The sequence below is a fragment of the Amblyomma americanum genome, chromosome 2, assembly GCF_052857255.1.
Source record: "Amblyomma americanum isolate KBUSLIRL-KWMA chromosome 2, ASM5285725v1, whole genome shotgun sequence".
Lineage (NCBI taxonomy): Eukaryota > Metazoa > Arthropoda > Arachnida > Ixodida > Ixodidae > Amblyomma > Amblyomma americanum.
This window is the reverse complement of record NC_135498.1, coordinates 14,552,954-14,574,913: the sequence shown is the minus strand read 5'-3', so window position 1 is coordinate 14,574,913 and position 21,960 is coordinate 14,552,954. Positions and strand designations below refer to the sequence as shown.

Sequence of the window (21,960 nt, the reverse complement as noted above, 5' to 3'; positions counted from 1 at the left end):
CCATAACAGCAGGAAAAAAGGCTGTGCACCCTTTTCAGGTTTAAGCAGATAAGGAACATTACTCTTGGCTTGCTTTGCTGACAGAGCGAAGAAGTATGGCTAGCATGTGACAGGTTTTACCAGAATTAATCGGTGGCCTGACGCCAGCTCCATGTGGTGAGAGGGATCCCTATGTTCATTCCTGAGGAGGAAATTGCTGTTAATGCCGTTGTGGTTGCAGTCTTGTAATCGACCTCATCTCTTGCCTGCAGGGGGTGTCCGTAATGACCATCTCGTCAACAGACAGCTCAACCAGCTCCCGTGAGGACGACTCGGGCATCCACAGCACCCGCGTCTCCTGTGCCACACTGTCTTCTTTGGCCTCACCTGCAGAAGAAGTGCATGTTCCCGACACCTGTGGCTGTGCCGACTGTGCTGCCTTTCTGGACCGGGAACGCATCCGACGCATCATCAACATGGATGTTGTTCCACCGCCCTCAGGTGACCGCAGTGAGGATGCTGACATAGAGCTTGAGGTCACGCGAGTTGTGCTGACTCGTCGCAAGAAAGCGGGCCACAACGGCACAAGGAAGACATATTCATCAACGCAAAGCAACGAAGCTGCAGGCACCGTGCTCTCGATAGCCAGTGAAGTAAAGAATGTTGAGGTGGACAGCAAAGTGTGCACTTCTTTCGGGACGGAACTCGGTGCCGAGCATCGTCCTGCAGCCTGCTTGCAAGGTGCCCTGTGCAGCGAGCAAGGTGGGGCAGATGTCGGGCGTTTTGCAGCCATGGCTGAATCAGCTGGTTCCATGAGGGACTCTGGTTGTTACGCATTTGTGGAAGGGGACAGAGGGGCCCCAGACGGTTGTGAGGGTGACGAAGTCAAGGAGGAGGAGGAGGTGGCGATGGTTGAGTGTGAGCAAAAGGACGAAGTGTTTTCCATCTACGACCGTAGGGAGAAGTGTACCTCAAGTGTGATTTGTGAGGAGGTAAGCTCTGCAAGTGGTTCCGGTGCAGAAGAAAAAGCGGCAGAGCCTCCAAGGTCTGCATCCATTGAGGCAGAGCTCGTCATGGACACAAGCAAAAAAGAAGGACTTGATATCAAGTAAGCAATGAAAGTTTTCTTTTTTTTTGGCTTTGTTTTTTGTAGTGTCTAGGTTTGCAGTATTTGAGGACCAGAATTGCAGAACAAATGAATGCAGACTGCTGCACAGTTGATGCAGCTTTTGTGCCCTTGTCTTCTGTATGCCGGCTTGCTTTCATAGTTCTGGAAAGTTAGTATGATTACTCTTAGTTTGCGAAAACTGTCCTGGAATAGCACGGTTTTTAGAAAGAAGTTGGCTAGTGGTCAGATGTGAAAAAGCCACCTGCAGCTGTCGATGAAAGAAGCATAAGTGAGGTGTAGCAAGCTGAGGCTTTGAAATGTAGACAAATGTTAAGTGACAGCTAAGGAAAAGCACTGCAGTGGTGGCATGAACTCAGCTTGTGACCTCTTTGCATTGTGCTCTTAATGAGGAGTCATGCTGCGAATGGTAGTTGGAGCCAGTCTTACTGCATATGATGAAGGGATAACAAGTGCATTGACTGTAAAAAATGAAAGCTAGAAAATGTGGATGGCATGTTTTTAAGTGCAGAGGTTATAGTTTTACCCCCTAACTTATACTTATCTTGCCTTATACAGGATGCTATTTGATGTGTGCTTCTATACTTTTGAAAAAATCAGCTATACTACTTAAAAAGATCTGATTGCTGTAGCTTATGTGGATAAGGGTAGCATGACATGTAAAGTTAAAGTGAACTATATATTCGTCATGTATGAGTACCGTTTTTCTTTGATCATAAATTAATTTAGTTAGTGTGTTCTGAAATAGGAGGCATGTTTGGGATCAAAAAGATAAAACTGGGTAAATATTCTGCATTGAAGTAGCAGTACCTTTGCTATAAGCAGTCTCATCAGCGCTGTTTAATGACAGTATGCTTGTACGATATGTGCCTTATAGGTAAACTACTTCATACAAAATGCTATTTTGTATCTCAATATGGGATGCAACCTTGCAATGAGTCCTGGTGTGAAATGTGCTCCCTTTCATGGTAAGGATGGCAAAAATCAAGGCATCCTTGTTGTCTTTTGGAACTGCCTGACCCTTACTCAACACACTACATGCAGACCTTTTCTTATTGCTTCTGTTTTCCCTGGAATGTACGTGGCTGTAGCTGATGTCTTTTTTGTTGGTCATTCCTGTAATGAGCACTATAATGAGCAATTCTGCTTGCCACATCTTACCTTTGCCATATGTGTGGGATTCGCTTATTCACTTACCTGGTTAGAGCTATTTTGCTTGGATATTACACTGTCCCTGTTACTGTTTCAGGGTGGAAAACAATGCGCTTCTCTTCTTGACGCTAGAAATATTTGACTCTGACGATGAGAAGTTGTACAAGGTAAGGAAGTGATAGCTCTATTTAGTCGATTTCTCAAGTGACAGTGTTTTCAGGGGACCATGGCTTTTGTCCTTCGTAATTAATGGTGCTCGTGTAAAATAGGTTTTAAAGCATTTGGCATGGCCTGTTCAGTTTACCTCATTAACAGTGCCCTAGTTTTATTAATTTACTATTTATTTGTTTGTTCCTCAAAGGTCCATGAGGGACATTACATGAGGGGTGGGCTGAGAAGACAATTAGCATGAATACAAATGATGTTCGAGGGCGGTTTTGAATCTGCTGTAGTCGATGATGGTTGCCACTTCGGATGGAAGGTCATTCCAGTCTCGGGCTGTTTTCAGGAGAAAAGACTGGTGATATGGTTTCGGTGCGGGCTTTCACAGGGTAGACGGCGTCAGGGTGACAATTACGGGAAATATGATGAGCGCGTGCGATAGGATTAACTTCTTGATAAAAGTATGGAAAAATTCATGCATGGAATTTATAGTATGGAAAGTTCCTGCTTTTTTTTTGCATGGTTATGAAGGTTTTGTTCTGGTATTGAAAGTGAGCGTAGCACCTGAAAGTGGTGGCATAGGAGCACTTAGCCCATCTGGCCTTCATTTTGTTTTCTATTTTTTTCTTACTTTCTGCTGTTGAAACATCTCTAACATAGGTGGCACATGCTGATGAGCTCTTTGGCAGGTTGAGTTAGAAGTGATAGTGAGTTTCAAACTACTTGTGCATTGATTTGCATACTGTTTCTAAAAAAAAAACAATTCTTCAGGGTATGCAAGCAGCAGTTAGGTGCCTAGCTGATGTCTTTATTGAGGTTCGCCTGGTTCCTTGGGAATAAAGGTACATTAGTCATGGGCCCCTGGCAGGCATTGTTACAATGTGCCATGCTCACCACTTGTTTATCTTATAGACATCTGTACATGATAATGCGTGCTAATTTCTTCTTTCTGCAAGTGATCAGAGAATGGAATAGTTACTGTGTGTCAATTTTGTAATACAGCTGTGTAGAAATGTCTAAAAGGCTCTTAAAAAGCATTAATTCAAGGTGTATATAATCAGAGTTTGCTTGTACAGTATGTGCATATTCAGCTTTCCTTTCACTTCTAGTCAAATGGAGTAAAGTTCAAATTCCTGGATTTACGTGCCTACTTCACACTTTTGTCTGATTGAGTTGATTTTTACGTGTGGAAATTTTTGCATTACTCCACACCCACCCCTTGTTGTGGGCCTAATCCTAATGGTATGAACAAATAGCATCTGAAGGTGAACACATTGGTCATAGTCCTCTCAGACAGGTAAATTTGGCTTCATTTTTAGTGAGGGTTGTGCAACAACAGTGTCATTTATTAGTGGTCACACTGAAAGTTGTAGTGATGCTTGCTCTCCTAAACAGGCTTAGCAGTTAGCTGTTTTGGTGAACTTTTGTCTTAACTTGCTTTTCATTATCCTTCTAGGACGAAGACTTCTTGCGCCAGGTTATGCTACTGTTTGCAAGTCTACATGTACTATCGGGGACAAAAGTAGTATACACCACGCAGCGGGAGCCGGAGCAACAGAAAACTATGGAAAACTGCATCGCAACGCCATCTACAGGCGGCCTCTGGGATCGAGACAGCTAATGGGAGCCCTTTATTAACTGCAAGCTTGTCTCTTGACTTGTTTCCGTGTTTCGTGCTTCAGCTCGCCAAAATGCCGAGCGGCGTCACAGCAGTAGCAATCTGGTGGCCTTCTTTTCATGTCGTGTCTTTTTTTTTTCCACGCATGTTCGAGATATGGCTTGAGAGCCGGCGCACACAGCGCCGCTCGGCATTTCGGCGAGCTCATGCACGAAACATTGAAACGAGTCAAGCGACTTGCTTGCAGATAATAAAGGGCTCCCATTGGCTGACTCGATCCTAGATGCCACCTGTAGATAGCATTACAATGCCGTTTTCCATTGCTCCGGCTCCCGCTGCGTGGAGTATACCACTTTTGTCCCCGATAGTACCTGTAGCTCTTAGTGGTGTGTTAGAGATTGATCTACATTTTTATATTGATGTACAGGCTATTTGTGCATATGTGAAGAAGAATTTCTATAAATAGGTTTTTTGAGCTAATAGTGGGGCCTTCTGCAGCATTGTAATGCCAATGTTGGTGGACATCAGAAAACAGGAGAATCTTGTTTGGAGAACTAACTTCTAATAGTTGATTTTTAACTATTACAGTTAACCACTTTCGCTGCAACGGCTATCAGTTTATGTCACTCTGCGGCGCATGTGCCATGTGGCTTTCTTTTTCCTTTCCAGCCACGCTGAGCTGCGCGAGAGCAGGCGGGAGCGTAAAAGTCACAGGACACATGCACCACGGAGTAATGTGAAGAACTGGTGGGCATTGCAGTGCACGTCAAAGAAGCGCATTGTTTGAAACATGGCAATAGCCAAAACCTGTTAACATACAGCACCAAGGGTGATTGGTTTTTTGAAGTTCTAAAAAGTGGTATGGTTATTATTAATGGCCAGCTGCAAATCTCTGATTACAGCTAGGCACCTGGCTACGGTAATTAAAAAAATAATTATTGTAATTTGGTTAGCAATCCTACTAGTTAACATGATTCACTTGTTTTCTGATGTCCACCAACACTGATACAGTGTTGCAGCAGTATTGCAATGCCGCAGACGCCATCTCTATACCCTGAAAAGCTTATTTTAAAGGAGTCTGTTTCATCTTCGCAGAAACATCGCATCATCTTCACATGTTATACATAACATGTATAAGGGTTTTTATTCATTTTATTCACATAGCTTTCATTGTCTCTCATTGCTGTCTGCTGTGTATGTATGTGCAGATGTTCTTGGCATGGAAGTGCTTCGATGGGAGAGGAAAGCTTGAGGCCGTTTACATCCTGATGACCAACCATTTTCTGTACATGCTTCGACCAGGGGTGGAGGTGAACCAATTCATCAAGGAGTTCTCAGCGCGCCTCAGTGAAGTAAAAGTTGTCACGGTGCGTGGCTTTTTCCCACGAGACTTACCAGCTTTTTCATTCATTCATTGTGAAACACTGGGGTACTACAGTAGCACTTCACTGGTCATTCTTGTAATGTGTTCAAGCAGTGTTTCATTTCTGTTGGATTTCTGGCCAGCTTTTAATTAAAATCTTGTTTCATGCGCTTATGTGCTTGTTACCAGCACTTACCGATTTTCTAACTGATTAACTTGCTTAAAGGACAAATGCTGTGTTAGCACAACGGCTGGAATGTTTTATTAATTTTTATTTAATTAATTATTTTACTTTTGCAGAAAATGAAGGTATTTAAGTGGCTAATACATGCCTGTAAGCTAGCGTACCTACTTTTATTAGTGTGTTTAGTTTAATTGTAATGGCACTGCTCATATTGTTGGAGTTACGTTGATTTAGCAAGATATGGAGCCATGAAGTGCTTCTTTACAGAACTCTGCAGGTTTGAATACCATAGTAGGTAGAGTACAGCATTTATGGAAGCTGTTAATGCATTTGGATGTGGTAGGACCTGCGAAAGCTTGCAAATATCATAATGTTGGCTGGCGCTTATTAGTGATTGGCTCCAGGTGCATAGACTAATTTTTTCACATATTGCAAATTTTGTGTTCAAATTTTGTGCTTGTACATGGGCTGTATTATGGTAACTGCATCGATATCATCCCTGAAGTTAAGAAGTCAGGAGAGATGTGATATTGATAGCTGATGCTACCAATGTTGCTGCTTTCTGCTCTGTGTCATGGTGATTTGCTAGTGTTGGGCTACATAGCATGCATTTGTTGATGGATTGTTATTGCTGTAGTGGTTATCACTGCATGCTTAATTATGGTACTGCAAAGATGGCTAGTAAGGATGATTCTGAATGTTTCATTCCAGTATTATGCGCATATGTTGTATACATGATGGATACAAGGAAATATGGAGGGCTAAATCCACATGATTGCTCCTGGGGCATGACACTGTATAACACAGATTTATATGAAATCTATGCTAAAAAAACTTATGCATGTGGAATACTCCATAGTAGTAGTTCACACTACTACTAAGGAGTGGTTACACTAGTTTTAATTATGCATATATATGCTTGACAGTTTTCTAAATGGCATTTTTGCGCTATAATATTTCTGTAGTGTTTACACCCATTCAATCTTGAATCATATCTTGAAATTTGGGAATGGGGTACCAATGTAGGTGTGGTGGTATTGGTTGGCAGGCTGTGTACAGTGCCAGGCAAAGCTCACGGTTTTTTATGCAGATGCATTGTCCATGTCCACTATTTCTGTATTTTGCTTTGCAATATTTTTGTGTGTGTTTGACTCAGAAAAATTAATGTGCTCTATAATTTCATGTGTCTCTAGGTCTGGGTAAACTACCAGGGTTTCTCCCTGACATTTAGCTCTGAGCAGAAGATAGATGTGGCCACTGGTTATGCAGAGCTTACAAGGTACGTAAAGAGTGCTCTGCATGCGGTGGTGTTTTTGGCATGTTTATGCTTGTAATTTTTAAGGCACGGTTTGAACTTCTCTACATGCAAAGGGGGCAGAGGGGAGCATACCAGCATCTAGTAAATGAATACTTTTCAAAATCAAAGGAAGCTAGAAACCATGCATGGGGCAGAAGCATCATTGACCTCTTGTAATAAAGAAAATTTACTTTTCTTAAACTGTGCCTTTTTGTGGTAGGAGGGATTTCTGCCTAGTTAACTGTGGGCCATCTTTAGTAGGCTAATTTAAGCGTGTGATGCTACAGGCCAAGAATTTGACATAGTCCTGGAAAGCCATTTATTGTTATTACCTTGGTATATTCCCTCCTCTGGGATTAGTTGTCTTTGCCAAGCAGTGACGCAGAAATGATGTCTAAGGTAGTTGTGGACATGCTGCGCTCTGCTTGCCCTGTGCTGGCACCTGTTCCTGTCAGGACACATGGGGCTCCAGGCATGAAAAAAGTTCATTCGTATGCAAATCAGTTCCACTAAAGAATATTTCAATTGTTTGTTGTCTAATTTTTCTTTCGCACTGGTGGTCTCTTCTTGTGACGAGCGATAAGCAGTGTGAGGGCAAAGTTCTGATAATCTGAGGCCAGCATTGCGCCGGTATCTGAAGCTAGTTTTCCGCTACTCATTTGGGCCACGCACGGGTGTGGAAAGGGGAGTGGAGTGCCGCTTTTTCGCTTTTGATCTGTATTGTCTTCAGACTGCTGTTCTTCTAATCGCATCGTTAAATGTTTGCTGCTTTGAGTTGTGTATGCATCGCATTGCCATCCCATGGGAAACTACAAAACTAAGTGAGGCGGCAGGACGAAGGGGTGTTGGGGGGGGGGGGGGGAGGCAGTGTATGCATTCAGTTCTGTTTGCAGTCAACTCATTTTTGGCTAGCAAGAGCTATGAGTTGTGGGGTAGACTTTTATGTGGCAGTATATGGTAATAGCAAAGTCCCTCCAATAAAGGCAGCGCATTCCAGCAACAAAACTTTTTGCCTGGGTCTCTCCCCCCCCTTTTTTTTTGCTGTGCGGGATAACCGAAAAACCCGGATGATATGAAATAAAATTTCAGATTTTAAAAAGGATACTGGCTTACCCATTCGATGCTATTTATTCATCAACAGCTGCCTTGAGGTCATTGCAAGAATTACTGTTTGCTGAAGCTGTTTTGTTTTGGGCCCAAGTTTCTTGTTTTTTATTGCCGCATTTTTTTGTTTTCACAGAAACATTCTCTCTAGTCTGGATCTAGCCATTCGGAGAACTCACAGAGGAATAAGATGCCTTCCATCTATTGTGAGTCACTGCTCTGAACAGCTAGATGCCATGAAGAAGCTTCTGGCCCGTGAGTTGAAGGCTCGAGAGGTGAGAAACAAAGGATTGAGGTGGTTTCTTTGCTCATCGCATATTTTTTCATTGTTACAGTGCTTTCTTGGTATTTCCCTCATTTCTTTGCGTGGTTCCTCAAAAAGAGAAATGTTTTGTAGTTACGACACTGCTTTTTACCCTTTTTTGTTTGATAAAGCCTCACGACGTTGCTGTCGTGATTGTGAAACATGGTGACAGATGAGGTAATGACACTTTATTGTGTTAAAGCGCTTGGCTGTTTTTGTAGCATTACCTGTACCCGGGAGGTTTTCCAGGGCTTACAGCAGTTTTGCTGTCATAGTAGTCACTAGTAGTAGTAGTAGTACTAGTAGTAATAGTATAGTAGTAGAAGCAGCAACATGTCTGTTGTAACGGAAGCCCTGATAATATCACAACACTTAGGTTAAATGATAATCTTCTCACCATTGAGAATGGAGCATTACCGTGTTGCGCACATGTTAACCAATGATTATGTGCTACTGCGATCATGTTATCTATGTGTGCTGGTGCGATGTAGGCTTGAGGAGGAGACCCTCTTTCGGGCAATCGGCGAAACATTTTAGACGTCACATCCTCATCCCAAGAAAGCGTGAAAAGTTCGCATATTTTATTACCAAGGAATTCTGAATACCATTGTCGCTTGCTGAAGTGATATGTTCATTAGATAATTTTTAAGGTGGTTAAGCACCCCAGAAATGTCTACCATGCCAAAATACAGCTATCAGTGCTGCATAACTGGGAAGGGGTAGTGAAACTGGCTAAGGTGAAAAAACTGACGGGGCGGTCACCAAACCTGATGTGAGAAAACTCGGTTGGATTTACCTTTGATGATTATATTTTAATGCTTTTACTGGATGAGTGGGAAGGGGGGTCAAGGGTGGGGTGGGGATGTGGCTAGTGGGTGGTGCATCTGGGGGGTAGCTGGCTTTCCCATGGCATCTTTGATTTCGATTTCGCCCTTTCTACTGCTGCATGGGCATCTAGTTGGTGGAGGTAGGTGGTTCGGCGGTAGGTGGAACTTGTGGAGGGTAGAATTTGGTCTGTGGTGCTTCTGGAGAGTGGAGGTGGGGTGGGGTGGGGAGGTGGATAGAAGGCGTCAGTGGGTGGGAAGTGGCTGGTGGATGGTTCCTCTGGTGGTGGAGGCGTCACTTGCAGAAGCTTCACCTCGCAGAGAACATTTTTTTGTCTTCACAATATAATGCCGGCATTTTTGCCACTTGTCACTGTTATTGCTGTGATAGTAAAATCTCGCTTTTTTTCGAAGTGCATTAGTACGCTTTGATTCAGGAGCTTGAGCCTTTTGCACAATGGGTGCAGCTCATTGCTACGAAAAGTAGAAAACATCTTGTGTACTGCAGATTTGCTGTGTTGCGGAGAACGTTTGGGGCTTTTAATTTTTCTTTAGGGGCTCTTCCAGTTTTCTTAGTTAACTTAGTACCCATTATTGTGTTGTATCAGATTATCCTTTTTGGCTTGAGGTCTTGTCCGAAAATATTTTTTCTTTTTTGGGTGTGCCTAATGCTGCTTTTCAGTTTGTGCTGTTTGTAAAGCAGCATAGATTTTTGTTACGTTATAAAAAATGTTATAATTTCGAAAAACAGTTTTACAGGATGTTTGGAGTGGTTACGAACAGTCACAGATTTAAACTGTTGAGTATTTTTCTTGATGTATGTACAAGGTAAAGCTTTCAGCCAGAATGCTGGCACTGCACTTCAAGCAAAAGCTTCGGGGTCACATATAGATAATTTTTCTGTTGCACAAAAGTTGATGAAATAGTGGTAGAGCAAGAAGAGAAAAGTTTTCACTTATTGATTTTTAATGGCCAATTTTATAGCCTGGTTTTGAGGCGCCCCTCAATTGACGGTTTCCCACTAACTTCAGTTACAACTGGGACTCTCTAACAGGCATCAAAACCTTGAATGATAAGCATTTTTTTGCTCCATGTCACTCACAGTGTGGCTGCATAGGTGGAAATTGTAGCTGCTCTCAGTAAGATAATAGAGCTGGTAAATATGACCGTGCTAATTGAGCTTCTATTTGCATGGCCCTTAATTCTTGCGCACTGCTGTGACATCAGGTCGATGGGCTGGTGGTCAAGGACTACCGCCTGGTGCACTGGGAGAAGTGCATCGAGGCCCTGCCGGGCGAATACTCATGCGGGCCGAGTGTCGGCGGTCCCCTCATGTGGAGGTTCCTCGAGGGGGACACCAGGCGGGAGAGAAAGAAGCACTGGCAGCCCGGCTACTTCCTGTTGCGGTAGGTGGCCTTGGCCTGTGGTGTGGTTGCACGCCGGATCAAAGTTTATCGTGAGCTTTCGGAGCTGGGGCTCTTTGTTTTGTAGCTGCAATTTTAATGCGTTAGCGTTGCGGCTCCTGCTCTGCAGAAAATCCGCTGTCGGCGCTGTGAGTGAAAAATCCCTGGAGAAGCAACCTAGGTGGGCCACCTAGGTAATGTGACGTTGTAGTGTCATCACAACCTGCCCACCAGATTGGGAGAAAACTGACCACCGTGGGAGGTGGCAGTTAAATTAGTGATTGGTTGTGAGAGGTTGCTTGGGATGAGCAACCTGGGTCGCACAAGCCCCACAGGTGGCAGCATCTTCCTTTGCAGGGCAATGGCGCATCACTTAAATGGACCCTGAAATGACTTTGATGGTCATATTCTAGTGCAACAGATCTGTTGAGGTGGTCTTTTTGTGTATTCGAATCAAATTTCAAAGCTCTGCGTGGACCCTATAATGTACAAATCTTTTTTAAAAATGGCTGCTCGCAGTAGCTCCCAACCGATTAGACTGAGGTCGGTGACCCAAGGCTGCGCACTGACATCATCCAGGCAGGGGACGTGCCGACATTGAGGTTTCGCCCTAATCGGTTGTGAGCTACTGCGAGCAGCGATTTTTTAAAAATATTTCTAAATTATGGGGTCCACACAGAGCTTTGAAATTTGATTCAAATACCCAGAAAGACCACCTCTACAGATCTGTTGCACTAGAATATACGCATCGAAATCATTCCATGGTTCCTTTAACTGCTGCACCACTGGCCAGGAGTGGTATGAGGACTCCCAGGGTCCCAGGGACCTATAAATGTGAAGCCGAGAAGGACCATTTCCCCATATATGGGCATTAACTCATTCACGCCATCTCGTCATACCCTTAGGCGAAGCTTATGTGTCCCTTCCATTTTTGAAGTTCCAAAGCGACAGCTGAGTGTTCACATGAGGGATGGTGCTCCACACGAAAGTTGGTGTGTGTAGCATTGGTTTATGATGTTGTTGTTATCACTGGCATAAAATGCAATATCTAAAGGCTTGCATTTACGTTCTGGCAGATGAGAACCCTATCCGGTAAAGCTGTTGCTATTATTTATCCTTAGAATACACGAAAGAGTTGATGGCTTTTTTCGTGACAACATTGGGAGTGACATTGATCATGTTTCCTGTAGCTTTAGCTTTTCTGGTTTGCTGGCATACAAAACTCTTAATCTTTTAAGCACCCTGTCTGCTTCCATATTTTTTTTTTTTGCTGCAGGGCTGGAGTCCTGTATAGGTTTTCAAACCAAGGAGATACCATACCGAGCGCCACCTATCTCATCAGGTGAGAATAAGTTGCGTGCTATAGTGTGGCAGGGAAGAAGTCCCTGTCAGCATCAGTTAAAGACCATATAGCATCCAACATGAAAAATAAGAAGAAAAAAAGCTGTAACGGGTAGAATGACGTTTATTTTTTTCACAATACACATATATAGGGCATCAAACAGGGAAATAATTTCAGTAAAAAAAAGTAAATTCTCTTTGTAGAAAATATAGTGGCAGCTTTTATTATTTTGAGCATAGAGTTCAGTTCCATGTTTTCCTGCACCATTAAACATTCGCGGTAGTGATTATGAGAACTCGGTAGGTTATAATATACAGTAGAACCCCGCTACAGTAAATTCGGATATAGTAAAAACTCGGACATAGTAAAGTGAAGCTGCGGCCCCACTTCAGCTCCCATAGACGACTGTACATTTTTTTGTTCGATTACAGTAAAGATTTATTTCGACTAAAACGGCTATAGTAAAGAGGGTCTAGCCGTGGCAACGTACCTCCCGCGGATTGATGACAACGCGGCACGCGCGAGGCCGATATTCGGAGGTAAATCCATACCAAGGACGATGAAACGGCGCTCTTTGAGATAGCTTCACCACCAAGCTCGGAAGCTTTAGGAGAAGCCAACTTCTTAGCGCCTTGGGGCCGTGAGGCAAAGCGCGCGGTGCGCACGAAAAAAAAAAAAAAAGTAAAGCGGGTTATGAACGCAGAAGGAAGGAGGCGAGGGTCGCTTAAAAAGGAAATACAGTAAAAATGGAGCGAAGGGAAGAAAAGGGCGCACATCCGCAGAACGGAAGCGCGAACAACAGGGAAGCGGTGGCAAGAAACGGGCGGCTGGCGGCACTGCGTGAGTGGTATCACCGCGCCTCGACAGTGCCGCGCGTATGACTGTTGCCTCTTAAACTACTCTAAGGCTGCTGAAAATGATGCCATGGTTATACTAAACTTTTGTTTTCACATGAAATCAAACTCGAGTTTTTTTCGTAGCCACATTGGATTTGTGCAAATGCGATAGTTCGTCAAGACATAAACAGAATCGAAAAAGTGATAACATGAAATGCGATAACTCAAATAATTATCACATAAAGGGACAACAAGAGCAGGATGGAAGGTATTTGTGAGTGTTTATTAATAAAGTAGCCAATGAATAACCAGAGAGCATCCTCATAGCCATGCCGTCAAACAACAACTGATATAGTAAAGACCCTGATATAGTAAACATTTTTGCTGGTTGTCCAAGTCACTTTACTATGAAGGGGTTTTACTGTATACATGCATAGTATTGCTAGTGCTTCTATTTGACACAACAGAATCTGGAGGCACTTTTTTCTCTTTCCCGTTTAGCGGCGTCCAGTGTGGTTCTTGCCAGGTCGTGTCAAATGTGGGCCGCCCGCACGCCCTGCAGCTGAACCTGGCTCCCTCTGGCGGTGCCTGCCTTCAGCTGGCAGCTTCCAATGAAGCAGAGATGCAGCGCTGGGTCAACGCCCTCTCAGAGGCAGGGCAGGCCTCCTACCATGCGGTGTGTTTTAAGCGTGGAATGCTGCCATTGCTCGTTTCCTTCAAACTGTGTGTTGAAGGCTCTGCATTGAAGCCTTCGTTGCAGTCTTTGAAATGGTTGTTTAAGCATTTCTGTGTGCCTTGACCCCCCCCCCCCAAAAAAAGGAGAGTGCATACCAGTCACTGGCTGCAGCTTTATCAGGGTTTGTTAAGTCATTGTGCAGAAAATGTGCAACATTCCTGCTGTAGGCAGTTGGCTTGACATCAGGAACCTGCTTTTCATGCAAGAGCATGTGGAGGTGGATTTGTCACCGTATAATGTTGAGTGTGTGCAAGTCATCATTGATGTTCTTTTAGCTGGAGCAGTGGCACTGGGTGCCAGCAGTCAGCATGTTTACTCGCATATTGGTCGATACGCCGCTTAGGTCGATCTCGAACTTTGGGATCCACAGAAATGGGTATACGTTGTTGTGTAGGTGGATCAACTGAAGCCCAAATTGCCAACATTGGGTATCGACTGGCACAATGTATCTCAATTCGCTTGCATACCAAGCACAACTTCGACACATCATTCGGGCAAATGCATTGTGGAACATGCAAGGCATAAATGCAGTCATATCGTTCTACTAGAGTCCAGGTGACACATTCAACGTGCATAGTGTCACTGATGTATGTAAATGGCAGCTGTCCTCCATAGGAGCACGGCAAGTTTGGCATTGTTTCTACATTCTAAAGGGTGCTCTCGCTGCTTTCACCAGTATCTGCTGCACATTTCGGCTACATAAAACTTTTATGCTCCCGAGCAGTTCTCTCAGCGCATTCATGATAGCGTGCTTATGTGCTGCCGAGAATGCCCATCGACGTTCAGGTGGTAGGACTCGCTGCGTGGCTGAGCAGCTGGGAGAAGTTTCGTTTTGATCACAAGGCCACAGTCAGTGTGGTATCACTTCATGCTTATCTGCTTATCATCCAGATCTGGGAGTCTTGCACGTCTCTGTTGAAAACGATGAGGTGTGTGCTGCCTTTACGCTTCACCGGTGCTAGCAACTGCCGTGCTTTGTGAAGGCTGAAAGGCACCTTAAAGGCAAGGCTTTCAGCAGAAGCCCCCGGTGTCATTTTCTCTCTTCTTTTTCGGCATTTGTAAGTGAATTTGCGTCACGCTCTGGCCGGGATTCACGTATTGGTCAACCCCACGTTTGGATAGCACGACTTTGAAGCATTCAGGTAGACCTGTATGTGAGGTAATGCAGTATGTTGTGATGCCAGGCTAAGTTCTGCTGCTTCTGCAAAGGGTGTTGGTGACACAGGGAGAAGGCACTTGATGCCTTAGATGTGCTGTTGCTGCTGGGAGAGGCTGGCAGTTTTTACTGATGTGAAATTTTTGGTTAAAAGAAGATGGGTTGGCTATTTTCTACATGCAACTTTCTTTGCAAAAGCTGTGTAGGTAGCTTTTGACCAGAAGACATTTCCAACTGAATTAACTGAAACATTTAAAAAGATAGTAAACCTTTGACCAAAACATGCAAAATCTTTGGTAGTTATTATGCAAGTTGGATTTGCAATGTTAGTTCTTTAAAGTGCTGGTTTCTATAGATTGTTTTAACTGCTCTGACCACACGCCAGTATTAATGCATAGTGAGGCGCATAGTGCCTTTGTGATTTGTCCTTCTCTCTTTATTTTGATAAATCAACCTTGTACTTCTTGAGTGCTTTAACCATTTGTAAGATTGTACCTTGTGTAACGCACGCTAGTGATGCAAGTTTGTTAGCTGGTGAAAGATGTGCTGTTATTTCTCTCACAGTCTGGATCCATGGGTGGTCTGGTGGCCTGCTGCCTGGTGTTGGTGGGTGACCTTGTGCTCACCCTAGTCGAAGGGTCAAGGGTCTTGGGTGTCGGAGTGGTCATCGATCTGAGTGCAGTGCGGAGTGAAGACAACTTCTGTGTTATGGTGGGCTGCCTTTTCTTTATTGTTTTTTTGTTCAGTTTTTCTTTTTCTCAACATCTTTGTGCAACTCTGTTTTTTCTGCATGCAGGAGTTTGATGGTGGTGAGGCCGATAGTTGTGCCTACAACTGGATCTTCTGGTTTGCCACCGAGGAAGAGAAGAATGAGTTCTTGGGCATCGTGTCCACTTTGTGGCAAGAAATGTTCAAGGTTTGTGTGACTTGGCTAGTTTTACGTGCAAGAAAGAGAAAGGAGCCTTATTATATGTGCGTTGCAAGTTGCCAACACGATACCAGCTTGGTCACACTACCTCATACCTTGACATTGCATTGAGCGCCTATTATTTAATAGATATTAGGCCAATAGACTGAAAAAAAAGTCAACCCTCTAGAAAGTCTGTGCAACGTTCCTACATGGAAGGCATACAGGAAAGTACGTTTCTAGGTAGCCTCGCACACTTTAGCATGGAAGTGTCCCAAAAAATAGGCATCACAAATATGGCAACTTGGTACTTGCACATGCGTCGATGTCACCTGTGGCAGTCTTGGATACTGAGAGTCCTTGCAAACACCTGACGTGTCCGATCAGCAAGGCGTTGACCTGGACTTGAGGCAACTTGGTGTAGCATCAGTTGCAAAGACGTGCCGTTCCATGCCGTGCCGAGTTCACTAGGATGCCAGGAGAAAAAAAAAAGAAAAAAAAGTCGCCCTTGCTTGCGGAATCTTTCAAAGCACACAGCCCTCCACTGAGTGCACAAATGCCACCGATGCTCTCATCCAGGGCGCACAAGTGTCTTGGCACTCTGAAAAGTTTGCCGAGCATGCCATCTCTGCCAGAGCTCCCTTCAAAAGATAAACGCGCCATGATGCTTCGAAAGCAGCATCTTGGCGCGCTGCCAAGGTCCGCATGGATGCCGAAGAGGGCGCGAGGGAGCGAGCTTAGAAATGCTAACGCTTTAAAATAAGGAGTACTTATGTACAGAGGCAAGTGGCAGTCTGGCGGCCTCATGTGCGTATTTCTTTATTGTAGCATGAAAATCCGATGTGCATTACGATTGAGGGCACATTGAAATCGAGTAAATACAGTAATTGTTAAAAAGTTAATTTTTAAAATTCATTCAATTCTTTAATTGAAAAAGAAAACAAAATACTCTGAGGAAAATTACATACAGTGGTCGACAACATGTTTGAGGTTGTCTCCGCTTATCTTGCCTCGGCTTGTTTTTAATGTTAGGTTTACGGTACCTGGGACACCTAGTATAATGCTCTTTGCCATTACCTTATCACTGCAAGGTAATTTTATTCATTCTTCCCATGTAACAGATATTATGACACAACTAGCATGGTCATATATCCTATTTTGTGGTGCTTATGATGAGACAAACTTCTAATGAGACAAACAAATTTTCATGCTCCCTTCAGGTTTGTTGGGAGTCTTCTGTTTTGTACTAGCATCTTCTTTTATTACTTCCAGTACTATTTGTTTAGCCTGGCTTTCTGCACACTTCTGGAAGTGTGCTCCTATGGCTGCATGACACTGAGCTTTTGGAAATATGTTATCCTATCTTTTTCCTGTCATTTCACAGTTTGTGTTTTTGTCACCTGCTTAGGTCCCGCTTGAAATTGCACCATTGGCCAATGGCACCCTGAAGAAACACTGCTTGGAACGGGCCTCTCAGCTTGAAGCCAGGCTAACTCACTCCAAAGCATTTTGCCTTGACAGTTGAAGTGGTTGCTCTTCAGGTCACACGGAAGCTTGATCACAGAGGTTTCTTTGTAATGTTGTGTTTCATCTCGAAGGAGCATTAGTGCAGTGTGCAGTGCAATATGGGTGTCTGTTATAATGCATGTGCGCACACAAAGGTACCCCTTTCATTGATTTAGAATCCTGATCTCTGCAGTGAAAATAATTGTTCGTTTTGTAAACACTCATTTCTCTTGTGTAAACTTGCATGTGAAATACTTCATTGCTGCCCTGCTGCATACGTTGGTTTTTGTGGCCGAAACAAGTAGTTATTTCAGACGTTAGTGCTGCTAGAAATATCGAATTGCTAAAATTGTTTACTTGATACAAGTTGATCAAAACAGCAAACTCTATGTGTGTATTCAATGTGCAGCTGCTTGTGGTTACCAGCAGGGCTTAGTAGAAGAGGATCGTTATTCATTGTATTATCTTGAGGAAGTATCCGCTGAAAAGTGTCAACTACTTCCAGCCTTTCTTACGTTTGATCACATCTCTGTGCCCTGCGGAACTGTTGTCGACAGCTGTAGTGCTTTTGGGCTAGGTGCACAGTGGCCTTATCTTTTGCAAAGTCCCGTGTGTTGCTTGGCTGTGATAAAATGGGTGGCAACAACAATTATGGTTCCTGGTGGTTGCCTAGTGCAGTCCTGCCCTTCCATAGTTCTTGTAAGGCAATGTTGTGATCTACGCACTCGTGCAGGGTGCAGCAGGTCGACTAACTTTTGGGCCAGTTGGTGCGTGATGATATTTGATGAGGAAAAGCATGCAAACTAATGCACATTGTGACTGATTAAGTGGCGAGTTATGCAATGCCTGGTCTCCTCTACTTAGCAGTTACTGTGTATCTTTTTCTGTCCTGTGAAAGCACATCATGAATGCATTGGCTAAATACATCAAAGTTCATGTGCAATCATTATTAGTGACTATTTTGCCAGGGCACTGATCTTTATGAGGTTAGTAAACTAGACTTACCAGGTGCGTATGCAGCTAATGGAAGTCACAAACGAAGACATATGAAGTGAGTGCCTGATGCAAGTAAATGTAATGCATCAGTCCTGTCAAGTTCTGTTGTCAAGTGTTTAAATGCTGTGATCAGTACACATGTAAAATATGTTGGAAGTGTGATGTATGTACAACCTCCTTCTTTGTTATTTTTCTTCTTGGCAAGACCTGGCTTGATGTTGGTGTGTAAAGTTGACTGATAGGCTAAGGAAACTGAGTTGTTCTAGACTTGCAAGCTCTGAGCTTTCCTGCAATCATTTCAGACTTGTAATATTAACCTAGCTTGATATCGTAGTAGAACATTATCGTAAATGCTGCTACTGTCACGAATCATACTGCATTATCATTATCCTCTGCAGTTTAGTTCTTTTGGTTGCACAACGAAGTTCTTGTATGTGTTCTAGGTGTGTTGTCTGCCTGTCCTTGTTAAGTGTCAAGACTACAATACATTCGTTTAGATCTAGGAAAATTGTTCTGAGGTTTGGCAGCAGAAATGACAAAGCCATGTTGGTTGTTTATTTGAAGTCCTAGTCTATGCTAAAGTGTACCAATTTGTTCTTGTTGCATAGTCTTATGTACAATTTTGGGGCAAGTACTATATGATTCATATTTCATTGTAGTCGTTGCGTGTGCTCTTCTCACAAAAGCCATCATTGCATTTTCACTGTCTTTTTTTTTATTGCACCTTAAGCCATGTAATGTAGCCTCTGGGCAGTGTTTTGTGTTTGAGCAATATGAGGAGTTGCTGATAAGTATTTAGCCTTACCCAGAGAAAGTGCAGCTAGGAAGCTTAAACTGTCACACTATTCTACATGTTCCCTCACGATGTCAGTGCACTTGCGACATCTCTCCTGCATCTTTTTTTTTTAAGTCCCTGCAAATATAATTCTTCCAACTGCTGGTCAGGCTACTCATTTGCAGCATTAGTTGCGTCCAAAGCACTCCCGCACCACTGTTCCTTGAGATGTTTTTTGAGATTGCGGAACAGATGGTAGTCAGACGGAGCAAGATTGGGTGAAAAGGGTGGATGAGGCATCGATTGAAAGCCCAAGAAGGTCATTTTTGTAGTACTGGCACCTGCATGGTGTAACTGAGCATTACCATGCAACAGAATGACACCTTTGGAGAGTTTTTTCTTAATATTTTGCCTCAGCTTTGCAGTAATGTACAGGGGTATGTTACACTGATGGTTGGGTCCTTTGGGAGGTAGCTCCTTATCTTAAAAAATTGTTGCCATTTGCTTCTTCACTGATCTTTGCACACAGAACTTCTTTGGCCTGAGGGAACCACTGCACCTCCATTCCTTACTGTTCCTTTGTCTCTGGATCAAAACATTAGTTCCTTATCTTATCACCGGTTACCAGTTTGTCCATGAAGTCCGACTCATTTGTTGCAAAATGCTTCAAAACAGCCACTTGTCTCCACCTGTCTCTTCTTTTCTGTTGTCAAAAGTTTCGGGATTCACTTGTATGTAAACTTTTTCATTCCAAGTCGTCGTGGATAATGGTACCAACTTCTCGCGTGATATCCCCATATATGTGGCAGTACTTTTGGCTAATATTCGGCAGTCCTCAATGATATTGTCATGGATGTCTTTTCACATTTGTAGACGACAGGACGGAGACAGGCCTTCCACTGGGTTTCTCACTCTCAACACTGAAATGGCCCATGTTAAAATGTAACGTTTGTTGCATAGCTGCTTTGCATCTTTCCCTTGGAGAAACAAGGACATGATTATGGTCCTGTGCTCTTCCATACTGAACGTGTTTGGAGTTTTTGCCACGTTCACTTTTGAGGGGGAAAAAAAAAAGTTAAAATCAAAGCTAGTTGAGTTTTGCTCCGTTGAATACAGAAAAACAGAAGTTCATCGAGCAATTTACAGCTTTAGAGCTCAATTTTTTTATTTGGGTAAGACTCCATACTTATTGGCATCCCCTCGTAAGTTGTGTTATAGGCTTCTTTTGTTGTGCATCTGTGACATTTTGTACTGTCCTCAGTTCTTATTATCTTTTATTCACATGTAAGCAAAACTTCCCGTGAAATATGGAAGTGATTTTATCTTATGTTGGAATGCCAGTTGCTTTTTTTTGAATGCTTTATCTAGAGATATGTGCCAATGCACTAGGGTTTGTTAGAAGTGTGAGAATTGTCCTGTGTTTTTAGGCGCTGCCTAAGTATAGTACTTTCAAAGAATCTAAGGCATGGGGCGGAAATAGCTGGTGCTGGCCTGTGGCATGAACACAGGCTCGCTGTTTTATTGTCTGCTTACTGTTGTAGACAGTGAGTAGCAGGCTGCAAGTTTTATGCCTCATTGGCACATCCTAAAGGGAGCTTTAAAGGCAGGCTTTCTTTTTGCCTGGATTTTACCAAAGACCTTACTTTCCATCTCATTGCTGAAGTCAGTAATCCACTGTGTGAAGTATTTCTGCTGTTGTCTGTGAGCAAACTGCACCCGATAAAATAGAAAAGGGATGCTAAAGAAGCAAGTGCATGTTCCTAATGTGCATGCCTTGTGGCAAATGCAACGTACTAGGTTGTGTCACAAAGGAAGATGTGCGTACAGGCGCGGCCAGAATAATACGGAGCACGCAACAGGCGACGCATCAAGGAGAAACTGCATCTAAGCGCCACCTATCAACGACAGAAACACTTAGCTCTCCACGAGCAGCAAGAGTACCCGCCACCGAGCCCCGCTCTTTGCTTCAACCATGGCGTTATCTCTGCTCGAAAGATTCTGAGCTGTTCCGAGCAATTCCACCAGGTGATGCTTTCCTTCTCAAGCGTGCTGAGTTTATCGTCGATGTCGCGCGCCGAGCGCCAAGCTGTGTTGCGCCAAGAAGCTTTAAGCTTATCCTTTGCTGCAGGCGTGCAGACTATGCATTAAGCAGTGATGCCGATAGGCCTGCGTCAAAAAAGTGGGTCCGTGCCCCAGCTCCCCTCTGTGCGTGCCGAAACGCATAGTTCCCGACGCTCATGCTAGGTAGCGCGTATAAGCAGTTCTCCGCAGTTCTGCAACCATTCCTGTGCTCCGTATTATTCTGGCCGCGGCCTGTACATAGTGTTGTAATATCACTTTTATCACGTCGAGCTCTAGTGCTTGCTAGCACTGGTATACTACCAGACTGGCAGGGACAAGCTAGCTCCTCTGGTGGATCTGTTAAATGTTGCAGCGAGTGACGTTTACTAAGCAGTGCATGCACATGTGGATAGATGTTGATGCCACTTTTTTTCTGCCCATTTGTGGCCAGCCAAAGATGATCCATGTTAGTCTGAACAGCACACCACTTGCCTTTTCTCATCTACAAAATTGTTGGCCCTCCTTAAGCTTGCTGGTTGGAGCACTGTGCTTGCGTTTTGAGGCAGTGCGGCTAGGTGAAGTTGAACTTCCTCTTTCAGATGTATATGTTTCTTTCTTCAGTCAGGTGATTAGAAAAAATTTTTTTTACAGTAAATCTTTATTTTCTAGAGCTGACCAGATAGCATCGTTTTGCTTTGCTCCGTTTCTTTGACGTGCACCAGCTCAAATCTTGAAACATTTTCCTCATTCCAAGTCAACTGCTGTGATACAGCCAGTAATTAGTGTTGGCTTAATGCAGCGATTATTACCTTCGTATTGGCGCCAGTATAACTGCCTAGACAACATCGTTTTCTATTTATGTGTTTTCCAGCAGTGGTCTTCACTTTTTACCTGGAAGCAGCAGCTGTGGTACAGCTGCACATTATTATATGCCTGTTGTTCTGTTGATGAAAGCTTTGGATGATCTGCAGTGCCGGGCGCCATGCAAGCAAGCAGTACTTTTTGCTGTGCACTTTTTCACGTTGCTTGTGTTGGCATCACTGTTTGGCAGTTCCTGTGTAACATGAATTATTTTATGCCAGATTGTGCAAATGCAAGATGCAATAATAAAGGACCCGTCTTTGCTGCA

The 21,960-nt window shown here is 43.6% G+C and overlaps 1 protein-coding gene across 1 annotated transcript in view; it reads left to right on the top strand.

Moving 5' to 3' along the window:
- The window catches only part of LOC144120623 (pleckstrin homology domain-containing family M member 2-like), a 29,157-nt gene extending 7,197 nt beyond the window's left edge, over nucleotides 1-21,960 (top strand). The window contains exons 6-16 of the mRNA XM_077653220.1: nucleotides 252-1,087; nucleotides 2,355-2,424; nucleotides 5,246-5,404; nucleotides 6,778-6,863; nucleotides 8,122-8,260; nucleotides 10,341-10,519; nucleotides 11,793-11,858; nucleotides 13,196-13,370; nucleotides 15,151-15,297; nucleotides 15,383-15,502; nucleotides 16,902-21,960. Coding sequence (XP_077509346.1) covers nucleotides 252-1,087; nucleotides 2,355-2,424; nucleotides 5,246-5,404; nucleotides 6,778-6,863; nucleotides 8,122-8,260; nucleotides 10,341-10,519; nucleotides 11,793-11,858; nucleotides 13,196-13,370; nucleotides 15,151-15,297; nucleotides 15,383-15,502; nucleotides 16,902-17,018 — 2,094 coding nt within the window. The 3' untranslated portion in view covers nucleotides 17,019-21,960. The remainder of the gene's footprint in view (nucleotides 1-251; nucleotides 1,088-2,354; nucleotides 2,425-5,245; nucleotides 5,405-6,777; nucleotides 6,864-8,121; nucleotides 8,261-10,340; nucleotides 10,520-11,792; nucleotides 11,859-13,195; nucleotides 13,371-15,150; nucleotides 15,298-15,382; nucleotides 15,503-16,901) is intronic.